We start from the raw sequence: 21,412 nt of genomic DNA on the forward strand, positions 1-21,412 counted from the left end.
CTTCTCTGCCAGCAAAGTGTGTCGAGAATTCGGGCCCGGCGTTCTCCACGTTACCGTCGAGACCCCGGCTCGGTGCCCAAGGTCCCCACCACGCCTTTCCGCGACCAGGTGGTAGACCTGCAAGCTCTGCTCTGGAGGAGGCAGACCCAGTCGTGCGATGTTGTGTCGTTAAATATGTGAGACTGAATCACTCGGCACTTCAGCCGCACCAGCAGCTTCTGCCTCGGGATTCGCAGAAAGGGAATGCTCCCCGAACTGAGGTTGGCTAAATGGTGGTAGATGCCCCTCCCTGTTATACCCAGGGACAGCCGTGATCCTTGGTTCATGGCACCTCACCAGCAGATGTAAAAATCGGAAGCTGCGGGCTGGGCGACACCCTACCTTCGCTTGGTTCTCCAACCTTGCGTAGAGGCCGTTCTCCCGTGTCCTAACTTAGGGACTCTCAGGCGAGCGGGAAGACCGGCTGGTGTCGGCTTGCTGCGCCATTCCCACGTGGATCCGTGCGCTATTTCCCAGAATGTTCCCTCCGGCGAACCCTGGGTCCTCCTGCCCCGCAGTCAGGGCTAGGCGCGGAGTAGTCCTGCACTGTGATCCTGCCTGGGTTTCCTTCGCCCCGCAGGTTGTGGCTTAGTTTTTTATTATTCCAGCGGAGGAGACCGCTGTTTCCCTCGTATATCCCCAAAAAACTTTTTATGGATATATTGAATTATTCTTATTTCCACATGTAAAATTTCATGTGCTCCGCCCCCCCAACCCATGCTTCAGTACAACTGGCATCCCTGGAGGGGCCCCCTTATTGGGCCCCAGGGCGTTGGGAAGGTTACGTTACACTTCGCCTGCCGGCACGTATACTTGGCAGCACGTGAAGCTGTTGCGTAACGCGGCGTCAGGGTCGTGGCCTTTTCCATGGGTTTGTTCCCAATGTAACGTCGAAGTGATTCGACTGAAGGGGTAACGTCTAGGTTACGAAGGTAACCCTCGTTCCCCGAAGGAGGGAACGGAGACGTTACATTCCCCTGCCACGCCCCTGGCGTCGCGCTGACGCCGGGCTCTCCCGGCTCTTCAGCAAAAGCCTGACTGAGTGGTGCGCGCAGCCATCTTATATACCCGTATGTACGGGGGCGTGGCCGGCGCGCACGTCCACTCGCCAATTTTCAATTGGCCTTTTTAATAAGGCTCAGAGGTGATCGGTCTCTCAGGCGAGATCCCAATGTAACGTCTCCGTTCCCTCCTTCGGGGAACGAGGGTTACCTTCGTAACCTAGACGTTCTTTTTTTTTATTTTATTCATCATAGAATCCTGAAAAAAGTAAGACAGGTTCCAAAAAATATTAAGCAGCACAGCTATTTTCAACACTGATAATAAATCAGCATTAGAAAGATTTCTGAAGGATCATGTGACACTGAAGACTGGAGTAATGATGCTGAAAATTCTGAATTGCACCACAGAAATAAATTATAGTTTAAAGTATATTAAAATATAAAATGTTTTTATTATTGTTTAAATTGCAATAATACTACTTATTGTTCTGTTTTTTTATGATCAAATAAATGGAACTTTAATGAGCATAAGAGACTTACAAATGTTTGAACGGCAGTGTACATTTTGTGTAAATTGTCCTGAATGTTTCACTGCATTGAACATGTTTAATGGACGGCACAAAACCAAAAGGTGTCAATTAGATTAGGAATCAGTTTCCATTTGTCAAGTTATTCCAGTTTTTGAATCAAGTGGAAAATGTGGAAAAGGACATAAAAAAATGCTCCTGTAACCATGTAGTTTGCTGCTGTATTCGAGCTCAGCACTGTGTTGACTTTGGCTCTACACGCCTGTCAGTGGCTATATATCACAATTCCTGGAAAACGGATTGATTAGCACTGCTACTGTAAGAAAATCCTTGAAATAAAAACATGTTCATTAAAATCTACCTGTGCAAGTTAGTGGAATGTGTGGACCACTCTTGTTAAGTTTGTATTGAATGGAATAAGTAATGAAATAAGTTCCAGACAATGTACAACAGAGAAGTGTCTCATTACCTCCCTCAGTTCTGTCCTCTATGCTTGAGTTTTAGGGTAGCCACACCCAGGCTGGCCATTGGCTCAGGGCTGCAATGAGGACATTTAAACTGTTTGAAGGCAGAGAGTTGGAGGACTCGGGACATTGCTGGTCGGGAGGGCCCTGAATGCCCAGTCTGAGCTTGTAAACAGGTGCTTGCAGTAATAGGCGTCAGTCAGTGAGCAGGGATATTACTGTGGCTGTGAAATATTCTGGGGTAAGGCATCTGCAGCTTCATTATTGCCTGTGCATGAACTTCTCACTTTTTTGCAAATGTGAAAATGTTCTGTTTAATTGACTTTAATTATATTATAATGCGAAGCTAGATATCTTTGTTTTAATTAATTACTTGGTAACTGTTTTTTTTCCCCCTGATAATTATAAATATTTGAATCCACACTGTAAACATGCTTTGACAGCTCATCTAAAAATATACTTTATGTGCTAACGTCTAAATTAACTAGTTTTATTTCAGTGAAAAGTATACATGTCTGAATTTAATTAAAGTAATTTAAGTAAGTTTTAAAAAAATTTTTTTTTTTTTAGAATTCTTTTCTGCTTATCAAGGCTGTGTTTATTTAATTAAAAATACAGGAAAATCAGTAATATTGTGAAATATTATTGCAATTTAAAATTGTGGTTTTCTTTTTTAATATAGTTTAAAATAGTATTTATTTTTGGGATGCAAAGCTGAATTTTCAGCATCATTACTCCAATCTTCAGTGTCACATGATCCTTCAGAAATCATTCTAATATGCTGATTCGCTGTTTAAGAAACATTTATTCTTATTCTTATTATCAATATTTAAGACAGTTGAACGTTCTACTCATCTAAGAAACCTAAAAAATTTTACTCAGCTGTTTTCAAAATAATATTAATAATATGTTTAAATGTTTTTTGAGCAGCAAATCAGTATGTTAAAAAGATTTCTAAAGGATCATGTGACTAAAGTAATGATGCTAAAAATGCAGCTTTGAAATCAAAGGAATAAATTGCGTTTTAAAATATATTCAAATAGAAACAGTTATTTTAAATAGTAAAAATATTTAAAAAATTGTACTGTTTTTGCTGTACTTTAGATCAAATAAATGCAAGCTTGGTGAGCAGAAGAGACTTTAAAAAACATTTAAAAATCAAAAACTTTTGACTGGTAGTGTAGCGCAATCTTAACTTCGGATTTTTTCTTTTATTTTTATATTTTGGTAACTGCTTAATATCCATGCTCAATATTAAGAACGATTGCAAAATGTATACTTTTTAGACAAATACACTAAAAAAAAATATCAATAGTGATTTAGATTTGTCATTTAGGACAATAATCTCTGGTTTGAAAGGACAAACAGCTTCATTTGCATCAATAGTGCTCAACGAAAGCCTTAAAATGACAAAATTATTCATAAATCTTGTGAAGCAATGGGTGTCCAGTCTTCACAAGCTAACATATGTGTCCCAATGGACAGAGCATAGTGGAAAAATGTGTTTGAAGTCAGGTGCTGAGCAGAATGTTTTGCAATGAAACCATTTTTTGTTATAGTTTTAAATAATCCAGTTGTTTGTTATTTAATTACATTTATTTTTTTCATTTATTTTTTGTTATTATTCTGTTACTTTGCATTGTGTTTTTTTTAAACCCTCCTACCTACTGTAAGAGAATTTTTTTTTAATGTTTTTTATCTATGGCTATCAGCTCTCTCTATTTCTTGCTAGTTCCTTCTCTATGCCTTTTCCAAGGCATATGCTTAGTACTTAACCTGTGCGGACCCCACTTTTACACAAGATCTAAGCTACATCCTCCTCGTCTGGCAGATTACGAGGAAATGCTACTGTGTTGGCTTCAGGTATTATCAGAAGCCCAGATCAGATGAACAGCAGATGTTGCACGCAGCCTTTGGAGGTTTACTATATGCTGCCTGCACGTTACACATTACAGACTATAGAGTCAGTTTTGGGTATCTGAAAGACGGCTGCTGTGGTTTCATTCCCGAGTGGTCCATACTGAGCAGAGGAAATGAGTCTGCATCTAAACCTAAGCTTAATTGCTTTCAGCTCTCATCAGCTAAAGAGCAAAGGGGAAAATCACTAGTTTGTGGCTTGCAGTCTGCACTCCTCACCTTTCCACCTCTTTTCTTTCTGCACTGGTAAGCCCTGAATCTCTTTCCTAATGGTGCAACTGGGGTTCGACTTTGGATGCAGAGGAACAGACTGTCTTTGTCTTCTTCCTAATGTGTCTCAGGAGAGGAGAGGGCACGGCAAAGTCTGGCTCTCTGTTTTCCCGCCCTCTACCTCACTCAGTTTATTCCCCTCTCAGAAGGTGATTTATGCTGTTCACAGTCTGTTTGTATTCCATGTTGCTTGTAGGTCTTTGCCCTTGTAGTTCCTAAAAGCCATGAATGAATCCCAGTCACAGCGTTGGAAGGTTGAATGAATCCCAGTCACAGCGTTGGAAGGTTATATTTTGACTTGGTGTTGAGAGCCAGAAAACAGCCAATGGCTACATAGCAGCCTGCAACTCTTCTGTCTTGAAGTAGACTCTGTCAAACATCTTGTTGCAGGGATTTCATTGTGCATGGATTGCTGAAATGGTTATTGGCTATGGAAGAGAAATTTTCAAATATCACTTTGTGCAAATTGGCAAAAACTTGTAGAAGGTGATGATAAAAAAAACTAAGGAAAAAATTATTATTATTATTATTATAAATCTATTATTTTCTAGTTTTATTATTAGCAATATTTCAGATAAAAACAGTTATTGATATTAATTATTCTTAATGTATTATACTAAATTTGAAGAATTTAGTAAGAAAGACATTTTCAAAATTTCAAAAAAGGTTTTGTCTGGTAGTATTAGTATTCTTAAGAAGAAGTTATATATTTATATTTTTAATATTTTATATACAAAATATTATGCATATTTATTATTATTATTTTCTCTGTTTTACAGTGTGGTTCATTTGCTGAAAATCAAAATATTTTTTTCATGCTAGTTTTAATCCATTTTTTTTAACTAATTATTATTTTAGATTTTATTTTAAAAAGGTTTTATAAAGTAAATTGTATACATTTTCGTTTGATACCTTCCTACCTGTTATAAGAGAAAAAAAAATATTAATATTAAATGTTCTTGAGCTTATGCTAATTTTGCTAGAAGAAAATCTGATAAATTATTTTTTAAATAATATTTTAGTGTAATAATATTGGGAATAATATTATAACATTAGAAAAAAATCTAATATAATGCATACTTATAAAAAAAATTACGTTTTTTTCTGGGAGTAGCATTCTTAAAAAGAAGTTATTATATATTTTATGAATTATATATGCAAAATATTATGCATATTCATTATCATTATTTTCTCTTTTTTACAGTGTAATTTTTTTTTATTCTGGTTTTAAATAACAATACATTTTTTGAACAAATTATTATTTTAGGTTTTATTTTAAAAAGGTTTTATAAGGTATTTGTCAATTTTATTTTTGATACCTTCCTACCTGTTATAAGACAAAATATTAATGTTAATATTATTATTATTAATAGGTTATGCTACTTTTGCTAGAAGAAAATCAGAGGAATTTAATTTTTAAAGAATATTTTAGTGGATTAATATTTGGAATAATATTTCTATCTAATATTATGCATATTTATTATTATTTTCTTATTTTTACAGTGTAGTTTATTGGTTAAATCATGAGATTTTTTTTTCTTTTTTATAATTTATCATTTTAGTTTCATTTTAAATTTGTTTTAGGTATTTGTCCATTTTCTTTTGATATATTATTAAAAAATAATATCTCTAATATTAACTATTATTAATATTAACATTAAGTGCTCTTAACTATCTTATGCTAATTTTGCTAAAAGAAATTCAGAGGAATTAATTTTTTAAAGAATATTTTAGTGGAATAATAGTGGGAATAATATTATTATGCTATTAGGAAAAAATTATTCTATCTAATACATATCTAATATATATATAGTAACAGTCAAACCAAAAATTATTCAGACACCACATATCATTTTTTAAATATTTTTTACTAGTGGGTGCAGGACACTATAGTTAATTTATGTATGTGAGAATATCAAAATAAAGTAAAATGTGACATATTATACCCAAAAATCATTCACACAGTGAAAATGCTAAAAATTTGGGACCAAAAATTAGATTTGACACTTTGACCTGACCATGTTTTGTTACATATCTTTCTATCTTTTCTATCTGACATTATCAAGATGAATTTGTTCTGACACAGCTTAACTGTGAGTTCTACTCATATTTTCTTACCATTTTCTAAACTATAACAAATAAACGCTGATAATGTGAGAAATGTTGAAGGCGTCTGAATAAATGTTGGTTTGACTGTAAGTATGTGTAAACTGTATGTATCTGGTCCACTGGGAGAGATTTTTTAAAAAAAAAGTTGTGTGAAAGATCTTTCATGGACAATTCATGCACTGTACTCAGCAATTTTGATGTCATGCATTGGCCAGTCAAATGCAAAATGTGGGCAGTAAGTATTTGTTGGTTGTTGCATGGCAATTTGTATTGTCTGTTCAATTACTGTGGTAGAAACCAAGCATCTTTTTTTGTGTGTTTATGTATGTGCACGCAGACTCAAACATCCCCTCAGTAGCGCTGGAAGTTGGCAGGCTTTCCCAGCGTCCTTTCCAAGATAAATAACAGAGCAAAAAGAAACGGTGCGCATGAAATAAAAGCCTCTGACAGAAAGCAATAAACGAGACCCTCAAAGGGCCTAGCAGCTCTAGCATGTGTGTGGTGTCTGAGCCTGTGATGTGGGCTATGGCAGGACGGTCATGGACCTCACCACTCTGTGCCGTAATACTGCACCATCACATCTAATTAGCATCAGGGAGTCCATGAGGTCATGGAGAGACTCTCCTGCCTGTTTGAGTTCAGTGGTTAAGTGTTGAAATGTTTCCCAGTCAGCTGAATATCCCTATTTAGATGTATCAATTAGAAGAGATAATGCGAAGGGAAATATTTTGTTCCAGTGCACCGTCGCAGATGTGAATCGCTTTGACTTTTACATAGAAACACATGTGAGACCAACATTATTTCCCTAAATAGTCACAAGTTGCTTAACTGAATTTCATACGAACTGTGTTGCTGATTTGTTATGTGGTTATTTTATGGGATTATTGTTTTGCTCTTTTGTTTGTTTGCTCTGTTGCTATTGTTGTAAGAGGTTGATTATTGCACATTTATTGATATGAATCTGTGTCGCATTGACTGGATGATTCATCTAGTTTTATTGGTTTATTTAAAGTTAGTATTTGGTCATTTATGGCCGTTAGCTTTCCGACGAACGCAGTGGAATAGCTCTCCACATCTGCAAAAGAGAATCTGTCAAAAACAACAGCCGCCAGCAATGTTTTCTGCTCAGTTGGTTGATCCGTGTGGCATGAGCTCCAGATTTTTCTGTGCTTCTGTTCACATCTCTACCTTGGTCCTGAGGGAGTGCTCTGTCTACTCATTTCAGCATTTCTGCCATTCCACATCTGCTTCTGGACTTTGATGTGTGTTGTTCCTTGTTTATATTTAAGCGCCACATTTACAAAGATTTCCTTAGCGTTCAAAACAAAGCATGGAATGAATAAATGGTGAACAAAATGACAAATTCAATTACACTGAGTACTGTGGTGCAAGCATATGCTGAAACATTAAGCCATTTATTGTGATTGTGTGCTTGTCACTATGACAATATCATAGTGTGATGGTTCATTATCAAAGCTTGTGATTGATAAAGAACAAAATTCCATAAAGGCAAAGTGGCTTTGAGACACGAATGTCTTGTTTTTATAAGTTATGCAATGTGAGGGAAACTATTTGGCTTTAAAGGCAGAGTTGATGAATGTCATTTTAGGTCCTTTAGGCTCACAAGGGCCCTTGTCTTTACAAGGCACAATGGGTGGATACAGTATGTGTGTCTTATCTTTTTTATATATTCAGGATTTGTTTTTACTGAAATTCTGTGTGCTGTCTATCTATAACAAATTGATGCTAAATATATATTTTTAATAGAATTTTTAATTTTTTTTCAAATGTTACATTTTCATTTTATATTAATAGAGGTATGCACTTATTCTATTCATCAAAAATAGACATTTAAACAGTTATTTTTAAATTGTAAACTAAACTATTATTTAACGTTTAATTTAATATTAATAACATTTAATATTTGTTATTTTATTTCATTTAATTAACAATTAAAAATTATTATTTTTTTATAGTATGTTCTAAAATTTATTAGAGTGATCCTTATACTGAACCATGCTAGATTAATATTTTTTTTTCATTTAATTTTTATATTTTTTAAATATTTTTATTTTTATTTATATAATTATATTTATACACTACCGGTCAAACATTTTTTAACAGTCATTTTTAAAAAAATCTTTTTTTAAGGGAGTCTCTTCTGCTTACCAAATTTGCATTTTTGATCCAAAGTACAGCAAAAACAGTAAAATTAAAATATTTTTTTCTATTTTAATATACTTTAAAATGTAATTTATTGATAAAATGTATTTTATCAAAGCTGAATTTTTAGCACCATTACTCCAGTCACATGATCTTTCAGAAATCATTCTAATATTCTTATTTGCTGCTCTAAAGACATTTATTTATACTATTATGTTGAAAACAGCTGAGTAGAATTTTTTTTAATTTTTTAAATTACATTTTTGATTAATTTAAACCATCTTTGCTAAATAAAAGTGTTTCTATATCTTTTTTTACAAAAACATGTACTCGACTGTTTGAAATATTAATAATATTAATAACAATAAATGTTTTTTTGAACAGCAAATCAGCATATTAGAATGATTTCTGAAGGATCATGTGACACTGAAGACTGAAGTAATGATGCTAAAAGTTTAGCTTTGATCACAGGAATAAATTACATTTTAAAATATATTCAAATAGAAAGCAGTTTTTTAAATAGTAAAAATATTTCACAATATTACTGCTTTTTCTGTATTTTGGATCAAATAAATCCAAAAACTTTCCAAAAACGTTTAGGTAGCGTAAGCTCTTATTCTAGATCCTTATACTGGACTATTGAATGTATGCATCAAAAAATGACATTTAAACGCTTATTTAAGTAACTTAAATATTATTTATCATTTTATTTATATTATATAATTTAAAATGTATTGTTTAATATTTATTAAAAAAATATATATTAAATTAGTTATAAAATGTATTAGTGGCTATATAATTTCTATAATAATGCATTTTGTTAGTTTTGCAAATTGGTCTAACCGCGAAGAAATATACAGCTGAGTATCATCAGCAGTGAAAGGTAACACCATGTTTCCTGATAGGGTAACATATTAAGTTGAAAAGCAGTGGTCCTAGTACTGAGCCTTGTGGTACTATATACTGCACTTCTGATTTAAAAAAAAGTAATATATTAGAAGAGTTATACATCGTTTTGGGAATTTGAACTAAATTTGAATTAAAGGGATAGTTCACCTTAATATAAAAAATTCTGTCATTAATTACTCACCCTCCTGACGTTCAAAACCCATAAGACCTTTGTTCATCTTTGGAACACAAATTAAGAGATTTTTTTTACAAAATCAGAGCTTTATAAAGATCTACAGTATTCATTTACAAATTGTAATTAACTTTAGTTCTGTATAAACTACATGATCAGCCCTTAACAGAAAACTCAAGAGTCCCAGACCACACAAGATCAGACACTTACTGCTAATGAATTACATTAACTTAGGTATGCTGGGGCCCTGCTTTCAGCCAGTGCTCAGGAGAAGAAATTTATTTTAATTCACATCTTCGTTTTAAAGCAAACAAACCCCAGGTGGCTTTTTCTAAGCATGCATTTTCTCTTTTTATAAAACATCCTACTTTTAAATAGAGATGTATTAAAAGCTTTGAATGACATCATTGTCATGGGGATTACATCATTTAGTTAGAAGGGTTCTCTGCTCTCAGAAGCCCTTGTGGTTGTGGATGTGCAATTAATGGTTTGGATGGAATGTGCTTGGCAAACTCACAGCCTGCCCAGTTCCTACTGTAGGTTCAGACATCTATAACACTGGCCTTGTAAAACAGATTGCGCTCCATTTAACATAATGTGATGTCTTGCACATTGATTCTCGCATGTGCAGCATGCAAATCAAGCTCCTTACTGGAAGGTGTGACCGCAAACCATAAGGAAAGTTTGATATTTTGAGAAAGAAATGCTTGTAAATGTAACCACGGGATCATCGTAAGACTCTCTAAGGGTTCACGTCTTTCTGCTTTCTTTCAGAAACCATGATTGTAAGATTCAACGGGCTGAAGAGAGGCCTGTTCCTTCTAGGAACGCTATTTGCGGTGTCCCATCTTGTGCTGTCCAATGAGGTGGGTCCTGCAGAGAAAGAAGTCACGTTCAGCCATGTCTACAGGATTGACTCTGGGTGTAAGCAGGGTTCTCAAGTGGCTCAGCTTTCCCAGGACCAGGCCTCAGAAGGACAGTTAGTCACAGTGGATGGAGAGAATGACATTGTCTTCAAGCACAACATACGCCTGCAGTCGGCTGGTTGTGGATGTGCAGATTCCGAGGACTTCAAATCCCTGCTGTACCGTGTAAATGGCCTGGAGGAGGAAGTCGCCTATCTAAAGAGCCAGTGTGCTCAGGGCTGCTGCAAAGGAGGTTCAGGTATTTGTACTGATGTTGAGATTATTCCCTGATTTTGTGAAACTAAAAAACAAGCTACCTGGTTTGCTACGATAAACCATATACAGAGGTCAAAAGTTTGCATACACCTTGCAAAATATATTAATTATTTTACCAAAATAATAGGGATCGTACAAAATGCATGTTATTTTTTTATTTAGTACTGATCTGAGTAAGAGATTTCACGTAAAAGATGTTTACATATAGTCCACAAGAGAAAATAATAGTTGAATTTATAAAAATGACCCTGTTCAAAAGTTTACATACACTTGATTCTCAATACTGTGTGGTTACCTTAATGATCTACAGCTGTTTTTTTTTTTTTTTGTTTGTTTAGTGATAGTTGTTCATTAGTCCCTTGTTTGTCCTGAACAGTTAAACTGCCTGCTATTTTTCAGAAAAATCCTTCAGGTCCCACATATTGTTTAGTTTTTCAGCATTTTTGTGTATTTGAACCCTTTCCAACTATGACTGTATGATTTTGAGATCCATCTTTTCACACTGACAGCTGAGGGACTCATATGCAACTATTACAGAAGGTTCAAATGCTCACTGATGCTTCAGAGGAAAAACAATGCATTAAGAGGTGGGGGTGAAAACTTTTGAACAGAAGGAAAATGTGTACATACATGTGTACATTTTACATAAATATCATATTTTTTCATGTAGTACTGCCCTTCAGAAGCTACAGACGATACTTACATGTTTGTGAGAAGACAAAATAAGTTAAATTTACCCTGATCTTCAAATTCCAAAAGTTTTCACCCTCAGCTCTTAATGCATCGTTTTTCCTTCTGAAGCATCAGAGAGCATATGAACCTTCTGTAGTAGTTGCATATGAGTCCCTCAGTTGTCCTCAGTGTGAAAAGGTGGATCTCAAAATCAAACAGCTTTGTAAAAGAAATTAAGGTTTTTGAGGAAAATATCCCAGGATTTTTCTACATGTAGTGGACTTCAATAGTAATTGATACAAAAAATGGTAAAACAACAATGTCAGACAATTTGGAAGTGGAGAAAATTAGATGTTGAAATGAGAGCTTTTTGCCCTACCCTACTTTTTTGAATCAGAGTATCCACTGGCACTAAGATTGCGTTGAGCCATATTTTGCCTTAAGCACTAGAATCATATATTTTCCCAAACTCCAAAATGTTAAGACTGTTCTTCTTTGCCAGGTGTGGACACTAGCTGTAGTGGGCATGGTACGTATCAGCATGACTCTTGCAGTTGTAAGTGTAACCCAGGTTGGGAGGGTCCAGACTGCTCCATCTCATCCTGCCCTGATGAATGCAACGATAATGGCCGTTGTGTTGACGGACGCTGCGTCTGCTATGAAGGCTACACCGGCCATGACTGCAGCCAGCTCACGTGCCCCAATGACTGCAAAGACAAAGGCCACTGTGTGGATGGCAAATGTGTGTGCTTCAGTGGATTCTCAGGAGAAGACTGCAGTATCGCCACCTGTCCGAATGACTGCATAGGAAACGGACGCTGCGTGGATGGACAGTGCATCTGCGATGAGGGATTCTTTGGGATCGACTGCTCCATGGGTAAGTTGGTTTACAGGAAATTATGACCCAAATCTAAAAGCACTGATTGATTAAAAAGTGCTTGATTCACTAAAAAAAATCTTTTAATCATTTTAACAGTGTAATTTTGTCCACACTGATTCTGTAAGCTTTTCTCATTCAAGCTTCAACATTGTGCAGACTTTACAAAGTAAATTTACAGCTACTCATGTACTTTTCCAATGAACACTTATATAAGAACTAATTGAACAGTTTGAGGTAGTTCATTTGCTCTTATTAACTCTCTTGTTTTTCAGTCTCCTACTGCACGAGAACAGTAAAAGATAGGCCTCATTAGCACAAGGGAATTGTTTTTCATCAATCCTTTTCTGTTCCACGCGTTTCACCCTCAGACCTTCAGATAGAAGTGGAGTGCCTCAGAGCTGGAATGCATGGATAGATGAGCTGAGTTTCAAAAAATATTAGCCATGGCCAGAGCCTTAGGGTGTGACATATCATCTGTGTTAACACTTCTGAAATGGTTTCTTAGGGGAGTTAGGGCATAGTGTAATTCGCTCCAAGAATGATAATAGTAGGGAGTTAAGAGCAAGCACTGCAAACTAGTCAAACAGATCAATTTGGGTGTTACATTCTGATGATCTTGACACTAATTGGCTTTGGAATATCACTCGAGGGTTTCAGCTGTCCATAACTTGTCTGAAAAATGTTGCATATCTAATGCTCCATACTCATTCTTGCATATATGGGGATTTGTCTGACTTGTAAAATCTAAGAGGAGACTAGGATGAGGCTTTAAAAGATATACAATGAACACCAGATGCAATAAAAATATAGGGGTCATTATATTAGGAGGTTTATTATGGTTTTGAATGCGCCAGTACTTTAAATAATCAAAACAATGGCCAAAACTATTTTTATGAATGTATTTTGCCATTAATAGATCATGCATTTGCCAAAATGGAGTAAAAATGAACAGTAATGTGTGAAAGTGAAATATTTTGGTATAAAAACAGTACATAAATATTCATTAAAAAACAATTTTATATGTGCATTAAAACATTTTTTTTTTACGTTTTTGACCAAATTCTCTTATTCTCAACAAGACTGCATTTATTTGATCAAAAATACACTAAAAATATTGTGACATATTATTACAATTTGTGGCACTGTACCACAAAACCAGTCATAAGTCAATTTTTTTAAAATTGAGTTCTGAATAAATAAGCTTTCAATTGATGTATGGTTTGTTAGGATAGGACCATATTTGTCCATAAAAAAGGACCATAAAATCTGGAACCTGGGGGTACAAAAAAATCTAAATACTGAGAAAATCGCCTTTAAAGTTGTCCAAATTAAGTTCTGAGGAATGCATATTACTAATCAAAAATTTACTTTTTATATAGTTATGATAAAAGATCTACAAAATATCTTCATAGAACATGAACTTTACTTAATATCCTTATGATTTTTGGCATAAAAGAAAAAATGTTCATTTTGACCCATACAGTGTATTGTTGGCCATTGCTACAAATATACAAGTATATTCCTCAAAAAACATAATTTCTTTATGGCCAAAGAAAGAAAGATATGAACATCTTGGATAACAAGGGGGTAAGTAAATAATCTGTAAATGTTTTGTTCTGGAAGTGAACTTCTCCTTTAAGATTGGTTTTGTGGTCCAGGGTCACATTTAAAGTAACTGTTTTTCTATTTTTAATATTGATGGCAGCAGGAGTCATTACTGCAGTCTTCAGTCAAATGATACTTCAGAAATTTTATTTTAAAATAACATCAACTCAACAGTTCTTCCTGACCCTAAACTTTTAAATGGCAGTAAATAAAGAAATTTGTGTTGCAAGCCTAGACAAAACTCGATTGTATGGAAGCGATTACAAACCCACACAGATTAGACCTGTATGAAAAACTGAGAAAACACCATGAAACGATTCTGCGTTAATCGTAAATGTGGTTAGTCATCAAAAGATCAGTGTAGCAACTTTGTTCTGACCACAGTGAGTCTAGTGGGTTGTCTTAATGGCAGATAAACAAGTGCACATGCTAAAGATTAGATTTATTGTACCTACTATGAAAACAACTTCTGCTGCCACAGTGCATAAAAGTCACTACAGTTTTAGTTGTACTAAAAGAAAATCATGGCGACATCGTAAGGAATGTATATTTAACTCTGATCACCATAGATTATTAATAAAATGTAATTAAATGGGCATTTATGGTTATTTAAAGTTGCTTTAAGCATTCGGCTGATGTTTCTCTGGCTTGAAGAACCACCACTGTTGTTGATTTATGCAAGTTTGTCCAAGTCCAAACAGAACTGTGTTGTAATTGTAATTTAATTGCTTTGGTTAGCTCTAACAATCAATCAGTGGGAACACGCATTTCCGGCACGTGTGCATTCTTTCCAGCTGGCTGATGATAATTCATTAGTTCTGCAGGCCTTTTTGGGATATTATTTACGGGTGAAATTATTACTGGCAAAGCCAGGGGAGAACAGCAAGAATGGCCGTATTAACTGCCACTGGATGGAAAGCCTCCTGCAGAATTGAAGGAAAACATTTGACTTCCTGCCCCCTCGCCATGTGGAAGAATGTCCAAACCTGCTGTTCATTCTTTCCTGGGTAATGCAGTCTCCGCAGAACCCTTTTCTCCCCCTCATGGGTTTCCCTGATTTTTTTTTTTTTTAAACCCGCAGTCTCCTTTATGTTTTTCCCTATAAGCCGGTGGGTAATGTGTTAATGGAAACTTCGTTCCCTGGGCTGCTGACTGTCTGTCTGACTCTCGGGCTCCTGGTTTGCTACTAGGCCCTCCCCTCTTTATTTTACTACTTTAGTGTGCAGTTTTGTTAAGATCACTACTTATTGATAGAGGCTCAAACCACAGATTAACCACAGTGAAAATGTATAATCTCCATGAAATATGCAACTCAGACGTTGACTAATCCTTAAAGGGAAAAAATGAAAATTCTGTTTTTAGTTAATTACCCTCATTCCAAACCCGTAATGGTAAATTCACATGGGGTGCCGGCGTCGTTGCTTGACGGAGGGTGTGTCTGAAGCTTGGTGCTGATGCCACCATCATAGTGACAACAGCCAATCACTGTACTTTTCTGGTGTACTAGGGTGCTACGGTATTTGCATAAGGCGATCTGATTGGCTGACGCCTGCATTGGCATTTGAAAAGTTTTTAAAATTTTACAGTTCGGCATCGCATAACGTCATCCATTCAAAGTAAATGAGAAGCGTTAATGCCGACGCCCCGCGTGAATGCACCGTAAGACCTTCAGAACACAAATGAAGATATTTTTGAATATCAGTTTTCTCACCCTGCATAGACAACAATGCAACTGACACGTTCAAGGCCCAGAAATGTAGTAAGGGCATCGATAAAATAATTCATGTGACATCATGTGGTTCAACCTTTATTAAATTATAATTTTTTTTTTTTTTTTTTTTTTTTTTGCAGAAGAAAAACAAAAATAACGAATATTCAGTGGTTGAACCATTGATGGCACATGGACTATTTTATCCGTGTCCTTACTACCTTTCTAGGCCTTGAACGTGGTAGTTGCTCTGCTGTTTATGCAGGGTCAGAAATATTTGGCAAGCTGAATAAATGTTTAGGAATGAAAAAGCTTTAGAAATGAAAGTGGAACTGGAAGAATTTTCTCAACTATCAATTATTTTCTGAAGTTCAAAGTTGTGTGATTTATATAAAAAAAAAAATTCTGCGAGATAAAAAGAAAATTTCTGAATATTTTGTCCACTCTTTTAAATCTAATGAATGTAAATGGGGATAGCGGCCAAGCTGTAAAAGTACAAAAAAAAAGCACCACAAATTTGTCATACAATTGGCCCATATTACCCTTTTGAATTTTGTGGGATTAAAAAAATCTAAATTTGCATAATTTATTTAATGAATTCATTGATTTCATGAGAGTAGTATAAATGTTTGATTTGTGAGTGAGGTCTTTTGAATGAATCAGTTGATCAAAAAAAAAAAATGGTCTGAATGATTCATTCATGAACCTGAATGATCTTTGGTCTATTCGTCATTGATTAATAATTCAATTAATAATTAAAGGATTACTCCAGAATAAAAATTTCCTGACAATTTACTCACCCCATGTCATACAAGATGTTCATGTCTTTCTTTTCTTTTTCTTTTTTCTTTTCCTTTTTCTTTCTTTCTTTCTTTCTTTCTTTCTTCCTTTATTTATTTATTTTTTCTCCAATTATATTTTCTTTTCTCTTTTCTTTTCTTTCTTGAGTATTTTTTGTTAGGTTAAAGTTTAGTTTTGGCAGGATTGCGCTCCGGGCCGTGTGCTACCTGTTTAGGCAGCATGACGGCTCCGGATTCGCGGGTGCTTAGTGTACTCACCCGGCGTCATGCCGTGAAGGTGGCGTCTGTATCTAGTATAGAGGAATGTTGTATGGCTATAGGAGAGGTTGTGGGCCATGACTGTATTGTGTCGGCATCAAGAATGAACAATGCAACTGTCATATTTCTAAACACTGTAGACAAAGCAAATGAGCTTGTTGAGCACGGGATTACTATTGATGGTTCATTTACGTCTGTTCTCCCTTTATCGATGCCATCTAAGAAAGTAATATTGTCTAATGTTCCTCCGTTTATTAGTGACGAGTTACTAGCACAGTCCCTTTCCCGTCATGGTAAACTGGTTTCTTCGATTAAGAAAATCCCGATTGGAACGGTCTCTCCTTTGCTGAAGCATGTCCTTTCATTTAGACGATATGTGTATATGGTTGTAAAAGATGATGCTGAACTGGATCTTACGTTCAAATTCCGTATAGACGACTTTGATTACGTTGTGTTTGCAACAACAGGAAAGATTAAATGTTTCGGTTGCGGGGAGATGGGACATCTCATCCGTGCTTGTCCCAGAAAAGAGCAGACGATAGAAGATCAACAAATTTTGAATGATGTTGATGTTTTACCGGCGACTGATCAATCTACGGTAGTCCGTGTAGAGACGGCCGCTAACATTCGGACTGAGAATGAACAGACTATAGCGGAGCGCACTGAGCCTGAGTTAGTTCTATCAGATTTGCTAGCGGTTAATCAGATTCATTCTGAAACGGTGTCTATAAATGAGAGAAAAGACGTTGATGGTTCTGCGTGTTCTTTTGATGTTGACATAAGTGAGTCTAGTGGCATTGACATAGAGGCAGAACAGATACTGTTTAAAGCACCTCTAAAACGAAAGAAAAGTGATAATACTGGTGACTTGAGACTTGCAAAGAAAACAGACATTGCTGAATGTGAAGACCAGGGTGTCTCTGAGAGTGACAGTGAGTCAGATTCTAGCGTCTCTCTTTCGCAGAGCGAATGTGTGAGTCGCAGTTATGAAGTAGACGATATTAAAATGTTTCTGAAATCAACTAAAAATAGAAGAGGAATAAAAGTAGATGAGTATTTTCCTGATCTTAGACAATTCATTGATAAGACAAAGTGCTGGATGGCTGATGGTTTTTTTACCAATAAAGAAGTATACCGGTTAAAGAAACTGGTGAATAAACTCAATGTTGAGCTAAGTAACGACAATGGTGAAAAGACCTAATTTGATGTTTTTTTGTGGTTTACTTTTACAGTTTTTTTTCTTATTTCTCATGCGTGAGGTTAATGTTGCATCAGTGAATGTAAATGGAGCTAGAGATATAAGGAAAAGAGTATTATTGCATGATTTTTTCAAGCAGAAGAAGTTAGATGTAATTTTTCTCCAAGAAACTCATAGTGATTTCAGGAACGCTGTAGATTGGTATAGGGATTGGGATGGTCTCTCCATATTAAGCCATAATACTGCTGTCAGTGGCGGAGTTGCTGTCCTGTTTTCCAAAAATTTTAAGCCTGTTTCTCATGATGTGGAAGAAATCGTAAGGGGCAGACTTTTAAAAGTTAGAGCTCGCTTTGAAAATTATGTATTTTTATTTCTTTGTATCTATGCTCCAACTTCAGCGGCTGAAAGAATGTGTTTTTTAGACACCTTAAATTCAACTCTGCAAAACTGTAATAGTGAGGAGTTTTTGATTTTGGGAGGTGATTTTAATTGCACAGAGAAAAGTCTAGATCGTAATCACTTTGAACCCCATAGCCCCTCTCGTAAGAGACTTATTCAAGTCGTTAATACTCATGAGTTGTGTGATCTATGGAGATGCTTTAATAATAATTTAAGACAATACACATGGTCTCATTCCCGTGATAATATTGTATCGCTAGCCAGGTTGGATAGATTTTATACTTTCAAGCATCAATATAGTATTTTCAGTAAGTGTTTTATTGTCCCTGTTGCTTTCTCTGATCATAGTATGGTGTGCTGTTCTTTTGTTTTGGATTCTGTTAAACCAAGTAGTGCTTATTGGCATTTTAATAGTGCGTTACTTAACGATAAAAAATTTATTGACACTTTAAAGTTTTTTTGGGAAACTTTTAGAGCTACTAAGAGCTCTTTCCAAACCTTAAGGCAGTGGTGGGACTTTGGTAAAGTGCAAATTAAACAACTTTGTCAACAACACACTCGGAATATCACTGTACAGTTATCAGAATCAATGAAAACATTGGAGGCTTCAATTGTCAACCTTCAAGAGTTAGCTGAATTGACAGGAGAGAATGATGTTTTGGAAGCTCTCTCAATGAAAAAAACTCAACTTTCTGATCTCTTAGGGGTCAAGGTGCAAGGAGCTCTGGTCCGGTCCCGCTTTCAAAATATTGACCAAATGGATGCTCCAACAAAATTTTTTTTTAACCTTGAGAAGAAAAATGGACAAAAGCGTTTTATTCACGGGCTGCGTTCTGATTCTGGCACACTACTATGTGATCCTGTTGATATTAAGAAGAGAGCAGTTTGTTTTTATGAAAGCCTGTACAGCTGTGAGCTTGTTGTGGAGCCTGATTTTGGGAATGCTTTTCTGGAAAACTTGGCACAGGTGTCTGAAGAAGCCAACAAGAAACTCTGTGAGGCTTTGAGCCTTGATGAGTTGTATAAGGCCCTTCAGGGCATGGAGGCTGGGAAAGCCCCTGGTATTGATGGTCTCCCAGTGGACTTTTATAAGTCTTTCTGGACAGTGGTTGGAGAAGATTTGCTCCTGGTGCTCAATGAAAGCTTGGCCGAAGGGCGGCTGCCATTGAGCTGCCGTAGGGCTGTCATTACACTCCTCCCAAAAAAAGGAGACTTGACGGACATCAAGAACTGGCGACCTGTGTCACTGCTCTGTACAGATTACAAACTGCTCTCTAAAACTTTGGCTAGTAGATTAACAAGAATAATGGAGCAGGTGATTCATCCGGATCAGAGCTATTGCATACCTGGTAGGTCCATTTTCGATAACATCTCCCTAGTACGAGATATTCTGGAGGTCTCTAAGTTGTTTAATTTAGATTGTGCCTTAATCTCCTTAGATCAAGAGAAAGCTTTTGATCGTATTGAACACGATTACCTTTGGAAAACTCTGTCAGCTTTTGGTTTTTGTCAAGATTTTGTGGATATGATCAAGATACTGTACTCTGATGTTGAGAGTGTGTTGAAAGTGAACGGTGGCTTATGCACTCCTTTTAAGTTTGGTAGAGGTATCAGGCAAGGATGCTCATTGTCGGGGATGCTTTACTCGTTAGCTATAGAACCACTTTTGCAGCAGATAAGAGTTCATTTGAATGGTTTACACATACCTGGCTCTAGTTGTAGTATTCATTTGTCAGCCTATGCTGACGATGTAATTGTCATGGTTACCAGTCAAAAAGATATTGACATGTTAAAAAATTTACTTGAAGATTTTAATTCTTTGTCATCTGCTAAAGTAAACTGGATTAAAAGTGAAGCTCTTATGTGTGGAAAGGGGATGAGGGAAAAGTTAAGGCTGCCTGACGGTTTACTTTGGAGCAAAGGGGGTTTTAAATATTTGGGAGTTTTTTTAGGAGATGAGGTCACTGTTCAGAAAAACTGGGAAGGTATTGTTGAAAAGGTTAAAGGTCGATTACAAAAGTGGAAATGGTTGGCTCCAAGCATGTCCTATAAAGGACGTATTTTAATTATTAACAATTTAGTTGCATCCTCGATTTGGCATAAGCTGGCCTGTATAGATCCACCTTCAAAACTGATGTCTGAAATACAAGCTGTATTAGTAGATTTTTTTTGGGATAAACGGCATTGGATTTCCCAGAGCATCTTATTCCTGGCCAAAGAAGAAGGTGGACAAGGATTGATGAACTTACCAAGCAGAACAGCAACCTTCCGATTGCAATTCATACAAAGACTTCTTTTGGGATCAAGTGACTCTGGTTGGAGGGCTGCTGCATGTGCCATTTTAAGGTTTTGTGGAGGCCTACAAATGGACAAACCTCTTTTTCTCTTGCGTCCTCAGGATTTGGATACTTGCAGGATGCCAATTTTTTATCGCAATCTTTTTAAAGTTTGGAGTCTTTTTAATTTTCAAAGGACATCATGCACAGAATCACTCTTTTGGTTGCTGAATGAACCTTTGGTACTTGGGGCCCGATTAGATATTTCCAATGTTGATTGCTTTTATCCTGGACTTAACTCTTTGCTTTGTAAATCTAAGATCACTACCCTCGGTCTACTGCTAAAAGTAGCCGGCCCTACTTTCTCGAATACTGAACAGGTGGCTTCTCACTTAGGTTTTTTTTCAAGGCGCATAATAGCTCAACTGATGGTAAGGTGGCAATCTGCTCTTACTGAGGAAGAGAGATTATTGCTGAAAGAGTACTGTACAGGAATAAAAGTTCCTAATGCTGAAGACCCTTTTCCGAAAATATATTTGTCTCCTAACTTTGATGACTGTGTGGGTTTGTTTTTAAAGTCTAAAAAAAATGTGTGTGTAGATTTTCTCTCAGTTACAGGGAAAATGCTTTACAAAATCTGTGTGTTAGTGTTTAACAAAAAATTGCTGGAAAGTAAAGTGGACACACCATGGCGCTCCTACTTCAAACTAGATGATGATGTTAAAGTTGAATGGAGGGTTCTGTATAAGCCACCGTTAGCAAAGCGTGTAGGGGATATACAGTGGAGGGTTCTTCATGGAGCAATTGCTGTTAATGCTTTTATTTCTGTTTTAAACCCTGATGTGAGCTCTGAATGCCCCTTTT

At 36.0% G+C, this 21,412-nt stretch overlaps 1 protein-coding gene across 2 annotated transcripts in view; it reads left to right on the forward strand.

The window, feature by feature from the left end:
• The first annotated feature begins 2,144 nt into the window (after positions 1 to 2,144).
• Positions 2,145 to 21,412, forward strand: part of tnn (tenascin N) — a 53,325-nt gene continuing 34,057 nt past the window's right edge. For both annotated transcript variants that reach the window (XM_073849520.1, XM_073849521.1), the window contains exons 1-3: positions 2,145 to 2,272; positions 10,346 to 10,735; positions 11,927 to 12,301. In XM_073849520.1, the coding sequence (XP_073705621.1) occupies positions 10,351 to 10,735; positions 11,927 to 12,301 (760 nt within the window). In that variant the 5' untranslated portion in view covers positions 2,145 to 2,272; positions 10,346 to 10,350. The remainder of the gene's footprint in view (positions 2,273 to 10,345; positions 10,736 to 11,926; positions 12,302 to 21,412) is intronic.

The sequence above is a fragment of the Garra rufa genome, chromosome 10, assembly GCF_049309525.1.
Source record: "Garra rufa chromosome 10, GarRuf1.0, whole genome shotgun sequence".
Lineage (NCBI taxonomy): Eukaryota > Metazoa > Chordata > Actinopteri > Cypriniformes > Cyprinidae > Garra > Garra rufa.